This window comes from Benincasa hispida, chromosome 8 (assembly GCF_027475165.1).
Source record: "Benincasa hispida cultivar pf3 chromosome 8, pf3_genome.v1.1, whole genome shotgun sequence".
NCBI classification, from domain to species: Eukaryota; Viridiplantae; Streptophyta; class Magnoliopsida; order Cucurbitales; family Cucurbitaceae; genus Benincasa; species Benincasa hispida.
In genome coordinates, this window is record NC_143485.1 from 66357346 (window position 1) to 66372291 (window position 14946).

The 14946-nt window shown below is 37.8% G+C and overlaps 1 protein-coding gene across 2 annotated transcripts; it reads right to left on the reverse strand.

Annotated features, from left to right (window-relative positions):
- Positions 1 to 931: 931 nt before the first annotated feature.
- LOC120082933 (Hydrolase-like protein family) lies at positions 932 to 14154 on the reverse strand. Of its 2 annotated transcripts, none has more exons than XM_090316324.1 (11): positions 13671 to 14154; positions 12283 to 12430; positions 11949 to 12016; positions 4353 to 4423; positions 3986 to 4225; positions 2555 to 2718; positions 2394 to 2449; positions 2236 to 2288; positions 1565 to 1733; positions 1369 to 1466; positions 932 to 1292 (listed from the first exon to the last, which is right to left on the reverse strand). In XM_090316324.1, the coding sequence occupies exons 1-11, from the start codon at positions 13828 to 13830 to the stop codon at positions 1185 to 1187; spliced, it is 1335 nt and encodes a 444-aa protein (XP_090172450.1). In that variant the 5' UTR covers positions 13831 to 14154; the 3' UTR covers positions 932 to 1184. The 2 variants fall into 2 exon arrangements, with proteins under 2 accessions (XP_090172450.1, XP_038894286.2); XM_039038358.2 differs by having other exon boundaries at positions 12283 to 12449; positions 13671 to 14080.
- Between the last annotated feature and the right edge of the window lie 792 nt (positions 14155 to 14946).

The following is a 14946-nucleotide window of genomic DNA, read 5'->3' on the forward strand; positions in this document are numbered from 1 at the left end:
GGTAACCCTTTTTTTGTTTTTGTTTTTTAAAATTAAGCCTACGCTACTTCCACCTCCAAGTTTCTTCTTTAATTATTTACTTTTTACCAATAGTTTAAAAAACCAAGTCAAGATTTGAAAACTAAAAAATAATAATTTCTAAAATGTTATTTTTATTTTTAAAATTTGACTGAGAATTCAATCATTATACTTGATAAAGATGCAAATCACTTAAAAAATGAAAAATAAATAAACCAAAAATAGAAAATAAAATAATTACGAAACAAGATTTAATTAATTATTATTAATGATTATAAAGACTTTCGTAAGAATTAAAATAAAATTCATAAACAAAAAATATTAAGAATAAAACCTACACGCAAGGATTCTTTTATCCTCTCCCTATTGGCTTGGTCTCAAAATTATTTAAAAATTAAAGATAAACATGATCCCTAATGATGGTCTTTATATTCTCTATTATTATTTAGAGTTATTTTCAAATAAAAAAAATATCTATTAGTATTTATATATCGAGATCTCTACTGATAGAAATCTATTTTAATTTATCACTGAATATTGATAGATAGTGATATATTACTAAACTTGAAATTATTTCAACAATTATAAAACAAATTATTTATTATTTATTAAGAAATCCAAAAACAAAAAACAAAAATTAATAATAATAAAAACAAAAATTTACATTAAAAATTTTCAAGAGCATTCTTGCCGATTACTTCTTGACTGGTGCGTGAACACTTCAACCAATTGACTGCCGTGCAAGAGAATTGAGATACCTATCCTAATATATATCTCTCATTATTAAATATCAATAACTAGAACAAGTCAAAAAGACCTGGAACAAGAACAAATTCTTCATTGCTAGAATAAATCGACCAATCATCAAGAAAAATTACCATAACAAGTTCTAGTTTATAGCTAGTTAATCATCTTAATGATCAATGTTGCTTTTCATTCAGCATCATCATTGTAGAGAAGCAAATGTAGAATTACCCACCCTTAATTTATCCTTAATTAAGCTTTTTTACATGTGGCTGAGCTATGCAAAGCTTACATCCAAGCTACAATATACTAAACTATGACAGTACAAAACAATCTGTGATATTATCTCATCTTTGCAACCTACTGATTCTTCAACATGATTAAATTCTACTGTGACTGAGATATAGTCATATATCTAACTGCTATAAGCTCGCCGCAGGGACAAATGATGACGGTTCTTGTTGCTTGAGGGTGTCTGCAACATGAGCCACCACGCCAGCACCAGCGTTGTAAAGCCATTCGTTTTTCACCTGAGTTCACAACACATTCATATTAACAGAAGTAGAACTCCAAATGGGGGGAAAACGAGAGCGATGAGAGACAAACGTGGATGTTGTTATGTGCAAAGAATGGCCAAAACGAGGAATGAAAGCTGACATCAACTTTTTTCCATCCCAATTGTTGCAAGCCACGAATCATCTCCTCTGGAAAGAAAATGAGGCCATCACTCCTTTGACATCGAGCAAGGAAACAATCATCTAATAATCACGTTTAACCTCCTGCTGGAGTTGGGGCTTCATACCTTCCATGATTTCATGATAATCCACTGTATTCTGTGTGGTTGGTGATTTTTGTGCGGCCTCCTTTGCTTGAGCTGCTTCAGGGGGAAAATGAGGACCAGCAGAGGAAACGGGAGGATAATATTCCACGTCTACAACATGCTTGTAACCATCCAATGATCGGCGAGGGGGCTTCCAAGAATTTTAGATGTCAGAATAATAATGTATACTAATCACATACTTGCAACATTTGTATACTCATACACCTTCCAAACGAGCATCCTACACCTTCTAAATCCTATATACTATACAGCCTATGATATAATAAAAATGGAGAGAAGTTAGGGGAAAGAAATGAAAGAAATGAAAGAAATGAAAAAGGAACTCAACGACTGATGATATGTCATGTCATTCAAGAAAGTTGAATACATATTAGGATGCTAGTTCGAATTAAATCAACAGAAATGAAGCTACCAATCTGTAAATTACTCCTACCTACATCACGTGCACACACACATTCAAGAAGGCCAAACAAAATGTTCTTCTGACCTAGGAATTGCCTGGTGTCAATGACTCAACAATATCTATTCTCTACCCAATCTCCTTCAAAATTTCTCCTCTCTCTATGTTCTTATGAATGATTGCTTTCAATGATGATAAAATGGAAACATATGGAAACCAAATGAATCATCACCTTGATAAGTTCATTTTCCCTCCTTATAGACGAAGTGCGCCAACCAACCATATCTATTCAGTGTTTAAAAAGGGAAATACGAGGGTTAATGAGGCAAACAAGAAAGGATCAACAAAATGACAGGAAAAAGAAAAAGGTACAAGGCATGCAGTGAATACGATCATAAGCTACATTGGCATAAAGAATGCGGGACCGGAAAGAACCAAGGGCAGATCTGCAAAGGGAAAAAACATCAGAGTAAGCATTAAGTGACATCTCCCAACCAAAAACAAGGCGTGAACAAGGGGCCTCCAAAAACTGTACAATGACTCTAACTTACATGAATTTCCCTTCTCCACAATCGGATGCCATTCTTAATAGAAGTGGTGGTTTATCAGGTTTTCCATCGGTAAGGAATAGCTGACTACCCGTTCGACCCACAACAATAGGGGCTATTGGTGCAGCCAGTTTCTCTAGGAGGGGAACTCCCAGAAGAAAAGGAAGCTATGAAAAAGAGAATGTTAACTTGCAGACCGTCAAATATTGGATTATAAATCCAATTACAATGGTTAAACTATCTTCCTTAATAATTGTATTTCCTTATTGCAAGCATAAAGAAGTAGAAACCGATTGTAAGCCAAAAGACTGGTTTTCCAGCTAAAATTTCAGGGGGGAGACTCTTTGGTTTGGGCCAACAAAAAAGATAGAAGAATGTATACAAGAAGACATAGACTCACACTCATCCTAAGTATTTGAATGTTGAAATCTGACTCATAATGTTACACGTAGGTAGCATTTTATTCTATGATAGAAAATTGGAAATATATGAGGATAGGATCCATCAATGAAAAGAAAACTCCATTGCCAAATGAAGCATGCTATAAGACAGACTGTGCTTTTATTGTTCTTGAGTTAACTTTTGGAAGTCTAGTAGTCTTATTATTAACCCAAAAGGTTTCTCTCTCATCCCCCCTTTCACTAAACTCAACAGGTATTATGCCTTCACTTTAGTAAATTGTATCCATGGTAAAGTTGCAATTATTCATACTGCATGCACCACTAGAATCATTTACACTCGTAATTACGCTTTTCCACTAGAATCCATGTGCAAATATTTTCAAGTTGGAATTGTAGGTCAGCCCATAGCGACATAACATATTTCTAACAGTACCCTCCTAGCGTACATTATCGAAATACACTTGTTAAAGAGGCATGAACCCTTTTTGTGGTTTTGTTCTACAAAATTAGAGTGAACTAAAATAACGGCATTCAACACTAAAATCAATATCTGTTGAACTTTTGCTGTTTTATCAGGCTACGAAGTTTTGAGTATTATGTTATAGTTGAAATTTGTGTGATGAATTAGTTGGCCCATGAACAATGTTCTAATTTGCATTAAGAATGTATCATAACTTATTCCAGCTTAAGGATTAATTAGAGGAGGCTAAGATTAATGAAGTTTTTTTCCCTTTTATAACAAGCATAGGTTCCTGTACTCATTTTTGCATACTTGACACCACCAACCCAAGAAATAGGTGCCTGACTCTATAACATTTGCGATTAGGAAACTCCAGGAATATCTAATGTCCTAGGTAGTTTAGGTGGTCACCATAATTTTCAAACCAATAACCAATACTAGATAGTTGTCCAACGAGCTTAAAACTCACACGCCTAAGCATAACAAGCAAAAACAGGCCCAGCATCTACATTTATAACTACCAAATTTTCATTCAGTGAGATATAGACAAGTAATACTCTCTCAAAGACAAACCTGCTTTTTACCTCTCACTCCCAAATGAGGAGTTGCTAAGGTAATGAAACTGATTGGCTCTAGTCCTGCAACCACACCTTTTTTCGAAGTATTGGAAGGATCATTTGGTATGCTACTATACAACGGATTTAAGTTATTGTAAAGTACAGCAATAGCATATCTCGCAAACAAACCACCAAGTGAATGAGCCAAAAAAGATATCCTTTTTAAGCTCTCTGTTTTATGCACCACTTGCAAGACCTGATTGTCATACAGATGATTGTAGAATATTAATGAAATTACATGTACCTTTCAATGAGCTAGTATACATTAAATCTAAATCAGAAACTGTTTCAAGAAATACATATCTGAATGGATTACAACTTACCTCATCAGCTAACCGTTTTCCCGCTCCATCAATTCCAGTGAAAGTTTTAGTAAAAGTATTTGACGAACTTGCTGCAAATATATGAAGGTAACTAAAACATAAGATAAACATCCTAACTCCATTTTCATGCATACAAAGGCAAGAAGTTGAAGATGGAGGATAAATATGGAAGTTTTATTTTGAAAATAGCCATGTCATGATTTGTTATGAATGTGTCAAGTTGCCTCTTCTTTATTTCTTTTGATGGTCGTTGGTGGGAGGGAGAAAATGTATCATTACTAGTTTTCGTAGAAAACCAACTGTATTAATTATTTTATTTATTATCATGATGCAGGATTAATATTGCTGGAGAGAGGTTTGTGTGCAGATGTATAAAACACCCTAATACAAAGAACCAGCAACTAACACTCCTTCATGGATTTAGACTATACTGTCAAAGAACATAATCAAGAATAATGAGAATGAAACATTTATGTTCCGGAAGTTCAATACTCACCCCTAGGGTTTTATTTTGGGCTTGTTTATTCTTTATTCTACGTTGAGCATCAACTGTTCTTTAACTGGTTATCTATTGATGGGCCTATTTAGAGCCCTAATTCATTGTACATACAACAGACTTTTGGGAATAATGAAGTTTTAGAAAAACAGTAACGATAATTAGATAGGAGCAAGAATTGACATGTGGCTTACATTTAGCAAATTGGTAGGCAAGGAACCTTCCTACTACCCGTTGAAGTAAAAAAAAAAATGTGGTTAAATCAAATTCCCCCCGTTGAAAGTAGGGTTTTAACCTAAGGGTACTTTTGTAATTTTTTTCATCCATAGGACTCTCTACTATCTATTTATTCGTCCTGTTCCCTTGTATTCTGTGTATCAATTCAATAATAAGAAAAAGATTTGTATCGTGGTTTTTCTCCCTATTCTAGGGTTTCCACGTAAGCTGTGTGGTGGTCTCTCTTTTCTTCTTTTCTCTTTTATATTTCATCATGGTATCAAAGCATTGCGACGAAACCCTAGCCGTCATCGACGAGAACCAACCACAGACTTCTTCAGTAGCCCCCATGGGAATTGACGAAGCTCCAAGTGTTGACACGAAGGCTGCCATTCAAGCGGTTGTAAAGGAGTATCTCCAAGCCGCCCTATCGCAGCTGATCCCAACCACCATTGTCGTCCAACTGCCGCCGATAGAGGAGCGGTTCAGACCTGCCGAGAGGTTCCAGCCGCCGTGCGAGGGAGTACCGTCAGCTTCGTTCCAAATCGAAGCTACTTTCGAGAGGTTCCAGCCGCCGCACGAGGGAGCGCCGTCAGCTTCATTCCAGATTGAAGCTACTTTTGACGATCAGAGACGCTCGATAGCGCCAAGCCGAGCCGGTGGGTTGCTACCAAGCCCTTCGTCCGCGCCGATCGTGCCGATCACTCCAGCCCCAGTCCAGTCGTTGCCTTCCTGTGCGCCGAACCGAGCAGGTGATCCTATTCAGCCTCCGTTCGTGACTCACCCAGCCAGCGGCTCGAGTCTAACATTCACGACTGGTTCTTCCCATGTCCAGCCGTCCTTCGGAGCATCTTTCCCAGCCGCGCCCAATCATGGTGGCTCGGCCCAATGCCTTGATGATGTCCAACGACGGTTGGCGTACCTCTAACTGCAAATTTCAGACTTAGAAACGACTCCTAGCACAAATCCTCAACCTGTCACCATAGAGAATCCGGTATTCATTCTCTATTTTGCCCAATGCAACTTACTTATTTGGCTTAATGGGAAATTCTGCAAGATTTCTAGTGGGAGAAAAATTAAATAGCCAAAATTATTTCTCTTGGTCCCAATCGATCAGAATGGCCTTAGAGGGACGACACAAATTCAGGTATCTGACAGGAGAGATTCCAAAACCTATCCCACGCGATCCTTAAGAACGAATCTGGAAAGGGGAAGATTCACTATTACGTTCTATTCTCATCAATAGTATGGAGTCACAGATTGGCCGTCCATTACTGTATGCAGCAACTGCCAGAGATATCTGGGAGGCAGCACGAGACCTGCACTCAAAGCGACAGAATGCATCTCGGCTTTACACACTACACAAGCAGGTCCATGAGAGCAAACAAGGGATACCATGGATGTCACATCCTACTTTAATAAACTGTCAGTATTTTGGCAAGAGATGGACCTATGCCGAGAGATTGTCTAGAATTGTGTGCAAGATGGGGTTCAATACCTGAAACTTGAAGAAGCCGACCGGTGTATATTTTCCTAGCGGGATTGGACCCCAAATTTGATAGTGTTCGGAGTCACATATTGGGTCAACGACCTACCTCCTCCCTTAGAGAAGTTTGTTCAGAGATACGACTGGAAGAGGATCGATTGCATGCTATGAATAATCTTCTTGTTGTTTCCACTGATGCAGCAGCCTTTGTTACAAAGGCACCTAGTGCCGATGGTGATAAAAAGCCCACTCCTGCTTGTGAGCATTGTAAGAAGCCATGGCATACGAAGGACCAGTGCTGGAAGTTGCACGGGAGACTCCCAAACAGTAGGCGACGACAATCTCAATACAAATCAAACTATGGTTGCGCCCTCGTAAGTGACTCAGTTAATGAAAATACACCGTATCAGTCCTCAACTGACAATAAGAACAATTTGAGTGCAGTCGGGGTGAGTGCTATTGCACAATCAGGTACATTTCCCTCTTTTGGCCTTATTAGCATTAATGGCAAGAAACCCTAGATTGTAGATTCAGGGGCCACAGATCATCTTACCAATTCTTCAGATCTGTTTATTTCATACTGTCTGAGTGCGGGGAATGAACGTATTATAATTGCAGACGGGTCCTTTGCCCCAGTTGTAAGGAAAGGCCATGCCTCCCCATTTGACGGTTTAATACTACATGAACTCTGCATGTGCCTAAAATCTCATATAATCTTTTATCTATCAGTAAAATTACGAGAGATCTGAATTGCAAGGCGATTTTCTCACCAGACTCTATTTTGTTTCAGGATCTAAAGTCAGGGATGACGAATGACACTGCCCGACACGATAGGGGGCTTTACTTCCTTTCTGGCGATACTTCTTCTAGGGAGGATCATAGAACTGGTTTTATGTCTTTAAATTTTTCTACTTCCGAAAATGACTTTATATTATGGCATTATCGTTTAGGACATCCAAACTTTCAATATATGAAATATTTGTTTTTGCATTTATTCCGCAATGATAATATAGCCTCTTTAAATTGTGATGTGTGTATTCGTGCCAAACAAAATCGTGTTACTTTTCATTCTCAACCTTATAAGTCGTCTAGTCCTTTCTCCCTAATTCATAGTGACGTCTGAGGCCCCTCACCTACTACTACTTCCACTGACAAACGTTTGTTCGTCACCTTTATAGACGACCACACTCGCCTTACTTGGACCTTCTTACTTACTGATAAGCCAGAGGTGTCTTCCGTCTTCAACAATTCTATACAACTGTTGAAACTCAGTTCCATGCAAAGATTGGAATTTTGAGGAGTGATAATGGGCGAGAGTTCTTTAACACCTCTTTCCAAGACTTTCTTGTGTCTAAGGGGATTGTCCACCAAAGCTCGTGTGCTTATACCCCCAACAGAATGGAGTAGCCAAGTGTAAAAATGGTCATCTGGTGGAAGTCGCCCGGTCCTTAATGTTGTCTACCACTCTTCCGTCCTATCTGTGGGGGGATGTCATTCTTACTGTCGCCTACCTCATTAACCGCATGCCCTCTCGTGTCCTTAACTTTCATAATCCCTTGGACCTATTCAAAGAATCTTATCCGACTACTCGCTTGATTTCCGATGTTCCCCTCCGAGTCTTTGGCTGCATCGCGTTTGTCCATTCCCATGGCCCAAATCGCACAAAATTCACTCCACGTGCTCAGAAATGTGTCTTTGTTGGGTATTCTCTCCACCAACGTAGGTATAAGTGTTATCATCCGTCTTCTCGTAAGTATTTTGTCTCCAATGATATTACCTTCCTTGAGGATCAGCCCTTCTTTCCCGTTAATCCTCTTCAGAGGGAGAGCTTGAGTGAAGAGACTAACTGGTCCTCCTATGTTGTTCCCTTAGAATCAGCCCCTATTCCTTCTCCTAGCTCTGAAAATGTCTATCTGGTCCTTCCTACCAACCAGGTTCCATGGATAACCTATTATAGGAAGAATCTCAGAAAGGAAGCAGCGCCACCTGTTGAACAGCCGACTCCGGTCCATGAGTCAAATCCTGCATCAGGTCCAGGTACGTGTATTCCTGAAACTAATGATGTTGATATATGTATGGAGACTGACAAATGCAAAGAGGATAAGGACGAAGGAGGTGGCAATACCGAAAGTGTGACAGATGAGGAGACAGCTGAGAATGATAGCAGTAGGGAAAATATGCCAGCAATTGGTGAGGAAGTGAAGGGTATCGCTGAAATTCCTGATATACAGATGACCAATCATGCTGAGAAACCTGGAGAGTTGGAAAATCGTGATGCCTCTCTCGATCTTCCTATAGCGCCGAGGAAAGGTACTCGTTCAAGCACGAAGTATTCTATGCACAGCTACATGACATATAGTAATCTGTCACCTGAATTTAAAGCTCTCACTACCAACTTGGACGCTGTCATGATTCCAAGCAGCATTCGTGAAGCAATGGAGAGTCCTGAATGGAAAACGGCTGTTATGGAAGAAATGAGAGCTCTTGAGAAAAATGGAACTTGGGAACAGGTGTTTTTGTCTGAAGGGCACAGGACGGTTGGATGCAAATGGGTGTACACCGGAAAGTACAAATCAGATGGAACGATTGATCGGTATAAGGCCAGACTGTGGATCTTTGCATCTAGGGTTATGGCTAAAGGCTTCACTCAGACCTTCGGAGTTGATTACTCTGAAACATTCTCTCCCATGGCCAAATTCAACACTATTCAAGTATTGTTTTCCATTGCAGTGAATAAAAGTTGGTCGCTTCACCAGTTAGATGTTAAGAATGCATTCCTGAATGGAGAATTTGAAGAGGAAGTCTATATGAGCCCCCCTTCTGGGTTCGAGAGTCAGTTCAAGTACAGGGTATGCAGGCTGAGAAAGTCGTTATACAGGTTGGAACAATCTCTAAGGGCCTAGTTTGACAGATTCACCACATTTGTTAAAGCATAGGGATATAAACAAGGGCACTCAGATCATACATTGTTTACGAAAAGGTCAGGCTCAGGGAAGATTGCAATCCTTATAGAGCATGTTGATGATATTGTTCTGTCTGGCGACGATGAAGGTGAAGTTATGAGGCTTAAAACAAAAATGGCCGAAAAGTTTGAGATTAAAGACCTCGGTAAGCTGAGATACTTCCTTGGAATGGAAGTGACCCGATCAAGAGAAGGAATTTCAGTGTCGCAACGGAAATATATACTGGACTTACTCAAAGAAACAAGCATGACTGGTTGTAAACCAACTGACACACCCGTGGAATATAATGCAAAACTTGGTGATACAAACAATAAAATTCCTATTAACAAGGAAAGATATCAAAGGTTGGTTGGGAAGTTGATCTACCTGTCCCATACAAGACCAGATATTTCATATGTTGTGAGCATGGTAAGTCAATTTATGCAGGCTCCCTATGAGGAGCATATGACTGTGGTTGAACGTATCCTTCGGTACTTGAAGGGGACTCTTGGTAAGGGCCTGATGTTCAGAAAGTCCGGAAAAAGGGCAGACTCTGTTATTGATAGAAAGTCAACCTCTGGATACTGCACCTTTGTCTGGGGTAACCTTGTCAACTGGCGAAGTAAGAAACAGGGAGTTGTTGCCAGGAGTAGCGCTGAGGCTGAATACAGGGCAATGAGCTTAGTGATCCGTGAAGAAATCTGGCTGAAGAAGGTGTCGTTTGATCTTCACAAGGATAGTGAGCTTCCAATGAAATTGTTTTGTGATAATAAAGCAGCAATAAGCATCGCAAACAATCCAGTCCAACATGACAGAACCAAACATGTAGAAATTGACAGACACTTCATCAAAGAGAGACTGGATAGTGGAAGCATTTGCATCCCCTATATTCCCTCAAATCAACAAGTGACAAATGTGCTCACCAAGGGGTTACTTAGGCCAAACTTTGATTATTGTATCAGCAAGTTGGGCCTTATTGATATTTATGCCCCAACTTGAGGGGGAGTGTTGAAAGTAGGGTTTTAACCTAAGGGTACTTTTGTAATTTTCTTCATCCCTAGGGCTCCCTACTGTCTATTTATTCGCTATGTTCCCTTGTATTTTGTATATCAATTCAATAATAAGAAAAAGATCCGTATTGTGGTTTTTCTCCCTATTCTAGGATTTCCACGTAAGCTGTGTGTTGGTCTCTCTTTTCTTCTTTTCTCTTTTATATTTCATCACCCCCAAAACCAAATTTTCAAGCAAGAGAACCAAGTTCCAAGAGAACCTTACACTAACAGAGAAGCGTCCTGCTGTTGCTCCCAATATAACCAAAACAAAGCCCTTAGAAACAAAAGGTAGTGAAAACCAACTTCCACTGCACAAGGTTGCACTAGCACCAGCCATTAACCAACACCTTCACAGAAGATGGAGCTCATACATGCACTTTATCAAGCCTACGAACACATTTAACTAAAACATTTAACAGAAATAAATATTGAGTTTGACCATTGGGAAGAACCTACCACAGAGTTAATCTCTTTCCATGGGAAATCAGAGCCTTTTCCATTTTAGTGGTTGACAGTCCTATTCAATAATTCCCAAATTTGTGCAAAGAGAAGGTTACCACCATGGGAAACACAAGGTAGTCGGAAAGCAAAAATACTTCGGCACAATTGAGAGATACATCTAGTCTAGCATCGGCTTGAATATTGAGCCAATCAACATTGTTTTAGACAGGTCAACTTTAAGCCTCCAGGATCTTATCTAAAAAAAACTTTAAGCCCCCAGGAGAGATTTCAAGGAGATTTAAGCAAATTATATAACATTCCTAACAAATTTGAGGTAAGAAAGTGATTCTTATCTACCCTCACAAATCCTTTAAAGAGCTTCAACATTAGACTTTTACTGATCAAACAACCAAACAGTTGGCCCCTACATTTGCTCAAGGAACACAGCCAATGTCAACGTGCTTTGAACTCAAAAGTTCCAATCAACCTTAAGGTGGCTTTTCTCCGAATTCATATGATAAAGCTTTTCTCTTCCTCATTCTCCACTCATCCACAACTCAAAATAGGGCCTAAAATTTGCATCCTATTAATAAAGACCGATTGGGTAAAACATAGAGTAATAATATATTTCTTGTATATGAAACAACGTTTGATAGAGGAAAATACAAACAGGGATCCTAATTTGAAAGGAGTAAGAAAACTGCTCCCAAATTGAAGGTTACAAAAGGAGAATTGTTACAAAAGAACTTAGAGCCTGAGCTCCATATGGAAGCAACAGAACAAATATTATCCAAAATCTCAAGAACAACCTCTCCAAATTTATCTATTACTTTCTGACAATAATTCCAAAGTCGTAAATATTGCACTTCATGTTGATGCACCTGAATTTTAAAAATATTATGATATGTACGTGCTTACAATACATTGGATAGTGACATTCACTAAGCGGAAAAAAGAACGTACCATATATTAAATAGTTTCGTCCAAGACGTCTTTTTAACTCTGCTTCAAAGTAAGTCCAATCACTTGGGCTGCATAATGCATTAATCAGGGAGACTCTAGCTGATAGCTAAACAAATATTAATACTATATTTTATTAGTATTATTATTGAATTTGACCTTTGCACTAATAATCCAAATGCCTTCCCTTTTATTTTTTTCCTCAAAAGCACAAAATTTCAGCCAAATGTATGCACGTACGTTATCATGGAAAATAAGAAATATGATTTCTTTTAAATTGTTTTTCTTACTATTTAATCTGGTATTAGTAATCATAACATTTAATCAATGGAAATACCTAGCCATGATTCCATGAACAAGGACAAGAAGATGATCAGGCTCGTTTTTCACATTTCCAATGCTACTTGATGACGAGAATGTTCCGAGGGTTGAAGTACTCATAGCTTGAGGTCCAAAGCCAGGTAATCTCCAACTGTGATTTGAGTCTGCAATTCATAAGATGTGCTGATATCCATCAATGAGATGTAAAAGAGAAAAGTTTGAAACCAGCTCAAACTGAAAGAAAAAAGACAGATTAGGGAAAAAAAAAATCTAGCATCCAAAACAAATAATTAAGCACGGATAAATTTCAAACAAAGTCTAACTGCTGTAGGTTACAAACTTGAGCTCTTTGGAGTCAATTTTTTTAAATAAAATTTAATAAAGTTTTTCGTACAAATTCCCAAAAAGTTTGTTATAATCCAGTTCAACAGACCTCCCTAAATAAAAATTTAAAAATATACATATAGGATTTATTCTTTCGCAACAAAATATTTTCTTTGAGCGGGTGGCTGCTTCTAGGTAAACCTCCTGGGTATCTTTGCACCCCTCTTTCAATGTCCAGTTCGATCGGATCCATTTGAAACTTTTCAAGTTTACCTAATTCTTCTCAAAAACAGAACTTTTAATATCCAGATAAGTTGCATTATCCGTTCGAAAAGCAGATACTTCCAAATCATGAAAAAGATTAATGAACCTGTACTCAAGATCCTAGCAGAGCCTTCCTAAAAAGGAAATTTGTAGTGTGGTGTAACCTTGAATTGAAATGTGCTTCCCACTAGAATAAAATAAGGCAAATGAACTATCAGCAAGTACAAATAAGCCTATATGACTATCGAAGTCATAGCGGTGCATTTATATTCGTCATAGAAATAAAAACTTCACTTGCCCATTAATGAATACGAAAAAGTTTAACGATGAGGAAACACAGACACCACAAATTATCGAAACCACACGGTTACTTTGGGTTATAAACCATTGATTGCTTATCTAATACAACCACATGCATTCAAGTGCAAGGATAGAGGCATATCTCCTCATCCACCAAAGTTAGGTTTGCATTACATCACCTTGACAATAAGAAGCCTACCTTTGCAAAGTACAGTTTTCTAATCAGAATCCACGATTAAACACAGAAGATTGATAATCCAGAACGAAGAGTTCGCGAATTTATACAGTATACGTAATTTGGATGATTCCAGCTATAACAGTATCAGAAAACCCATTAAGATTAAGCCAATTCAGGAAGGAAAAACAAAAACAAAACAAAACAAAACCCAATTCCCTTTTATCTTTCCATTCCGACCCATCAACAGCAAAGATTCAAATTCTTGAATCCAAAAATTAAATCGACAAAACAGCAGACATAAAAACAGGAATAGCGAAGAAGGAGAAGGCGAGAAGTACCAGAAGAGGAAGAACAGGGAGACGAGGGAGTGCAGGAGGAAGAGGAAGAGGAAGAGGAAAACGACGACGTTCCTACAGGTCCATGAGAAGAACCGGTTCTTTGAGCACCAAAAATGGGGTTGTAACAACAGCGCGCGTGAATGAAAGGCGCGAATGCCATATATATATTTACAATAACAAGAAAGGGAGAATTAGCAGAGGAAGCAAAGGCAGAAGAAAGAGAGGAGTGAGATTGTTGTCCAAGTGGAGTCAACAAGAAGCCATAACTTTCGTTATCCTCTTCGATTTCGATGATTAAGGCAAAAGCCCATGCCCTGCAAAATAGGTGGGGAGAATGAGAGAGAGAGAGAGAGCTAGGAAAATCTCGGCCGAATCAGTCGCCTGTTCTTGGAAGGACCTCCATTGATTATGGTCAAAAACCTTACACCTGTACAACTCCCAAGGAATGGAAAATCAATCAAATGAAAATCAAACACAACCAACCGAACGCCGTCGTGTATTTTATATATACACCGTATTGTATGGTTAGCTTTATACGGAATTCATACACATGCAATAATTGTGGAGAGATTTCTTTTTTGAGGCGGCAAAAAATTGATTATTATAGTAGTTACTATAGCTGAGTTATAATAGTTTATACTACGGTGTAGATTATTTTAGTAAAGAATAAAAAAATTGGTGAATGTTAAATAATAAAAACTATATCAAATAGTAAATGAGAGTTTTGAAATAGTGTTAATTATAGCTAATTAGAGACTACAAAATGAGATGATTATTATAGTTTTAGGATAATTTTTACCTCAAACACTCCCTAAATAGTTAACAAACGAAATCTTGGTCTCTATTAGCATTCCCTTTATAAATTGTAAAAACATATACAAATAGTATCTTTTATTTTATGAAAATTATAATTATTATTCAATCAATTTTTTTAAAAAAAAAAACTTAATTTTGAATAACTAAAGTTAAAATTTATTAAAATTACATGAATTAATATTAAAAAATTGAAAATAAATAAACTCAAATATAACGAAACTTAAAAAAACATAGAGACCAAAATATTATTTTAACCTAAAAATTACAACAATTATTTGAGCTTAAGGTGGCGGGTATCATACCTTAGAAAACACTTACATTCCAATATCATATATATTTTAGTGTAAGCTGCATTCAAATTAATAGGTAAATTTTGATATTTCTCCTTTCTCTCTTCTTTTTTTTTTTTTTTTAAGGTTCTTTTAATGATCTAACTTGCACAGTTGCGTTCCTAACAATA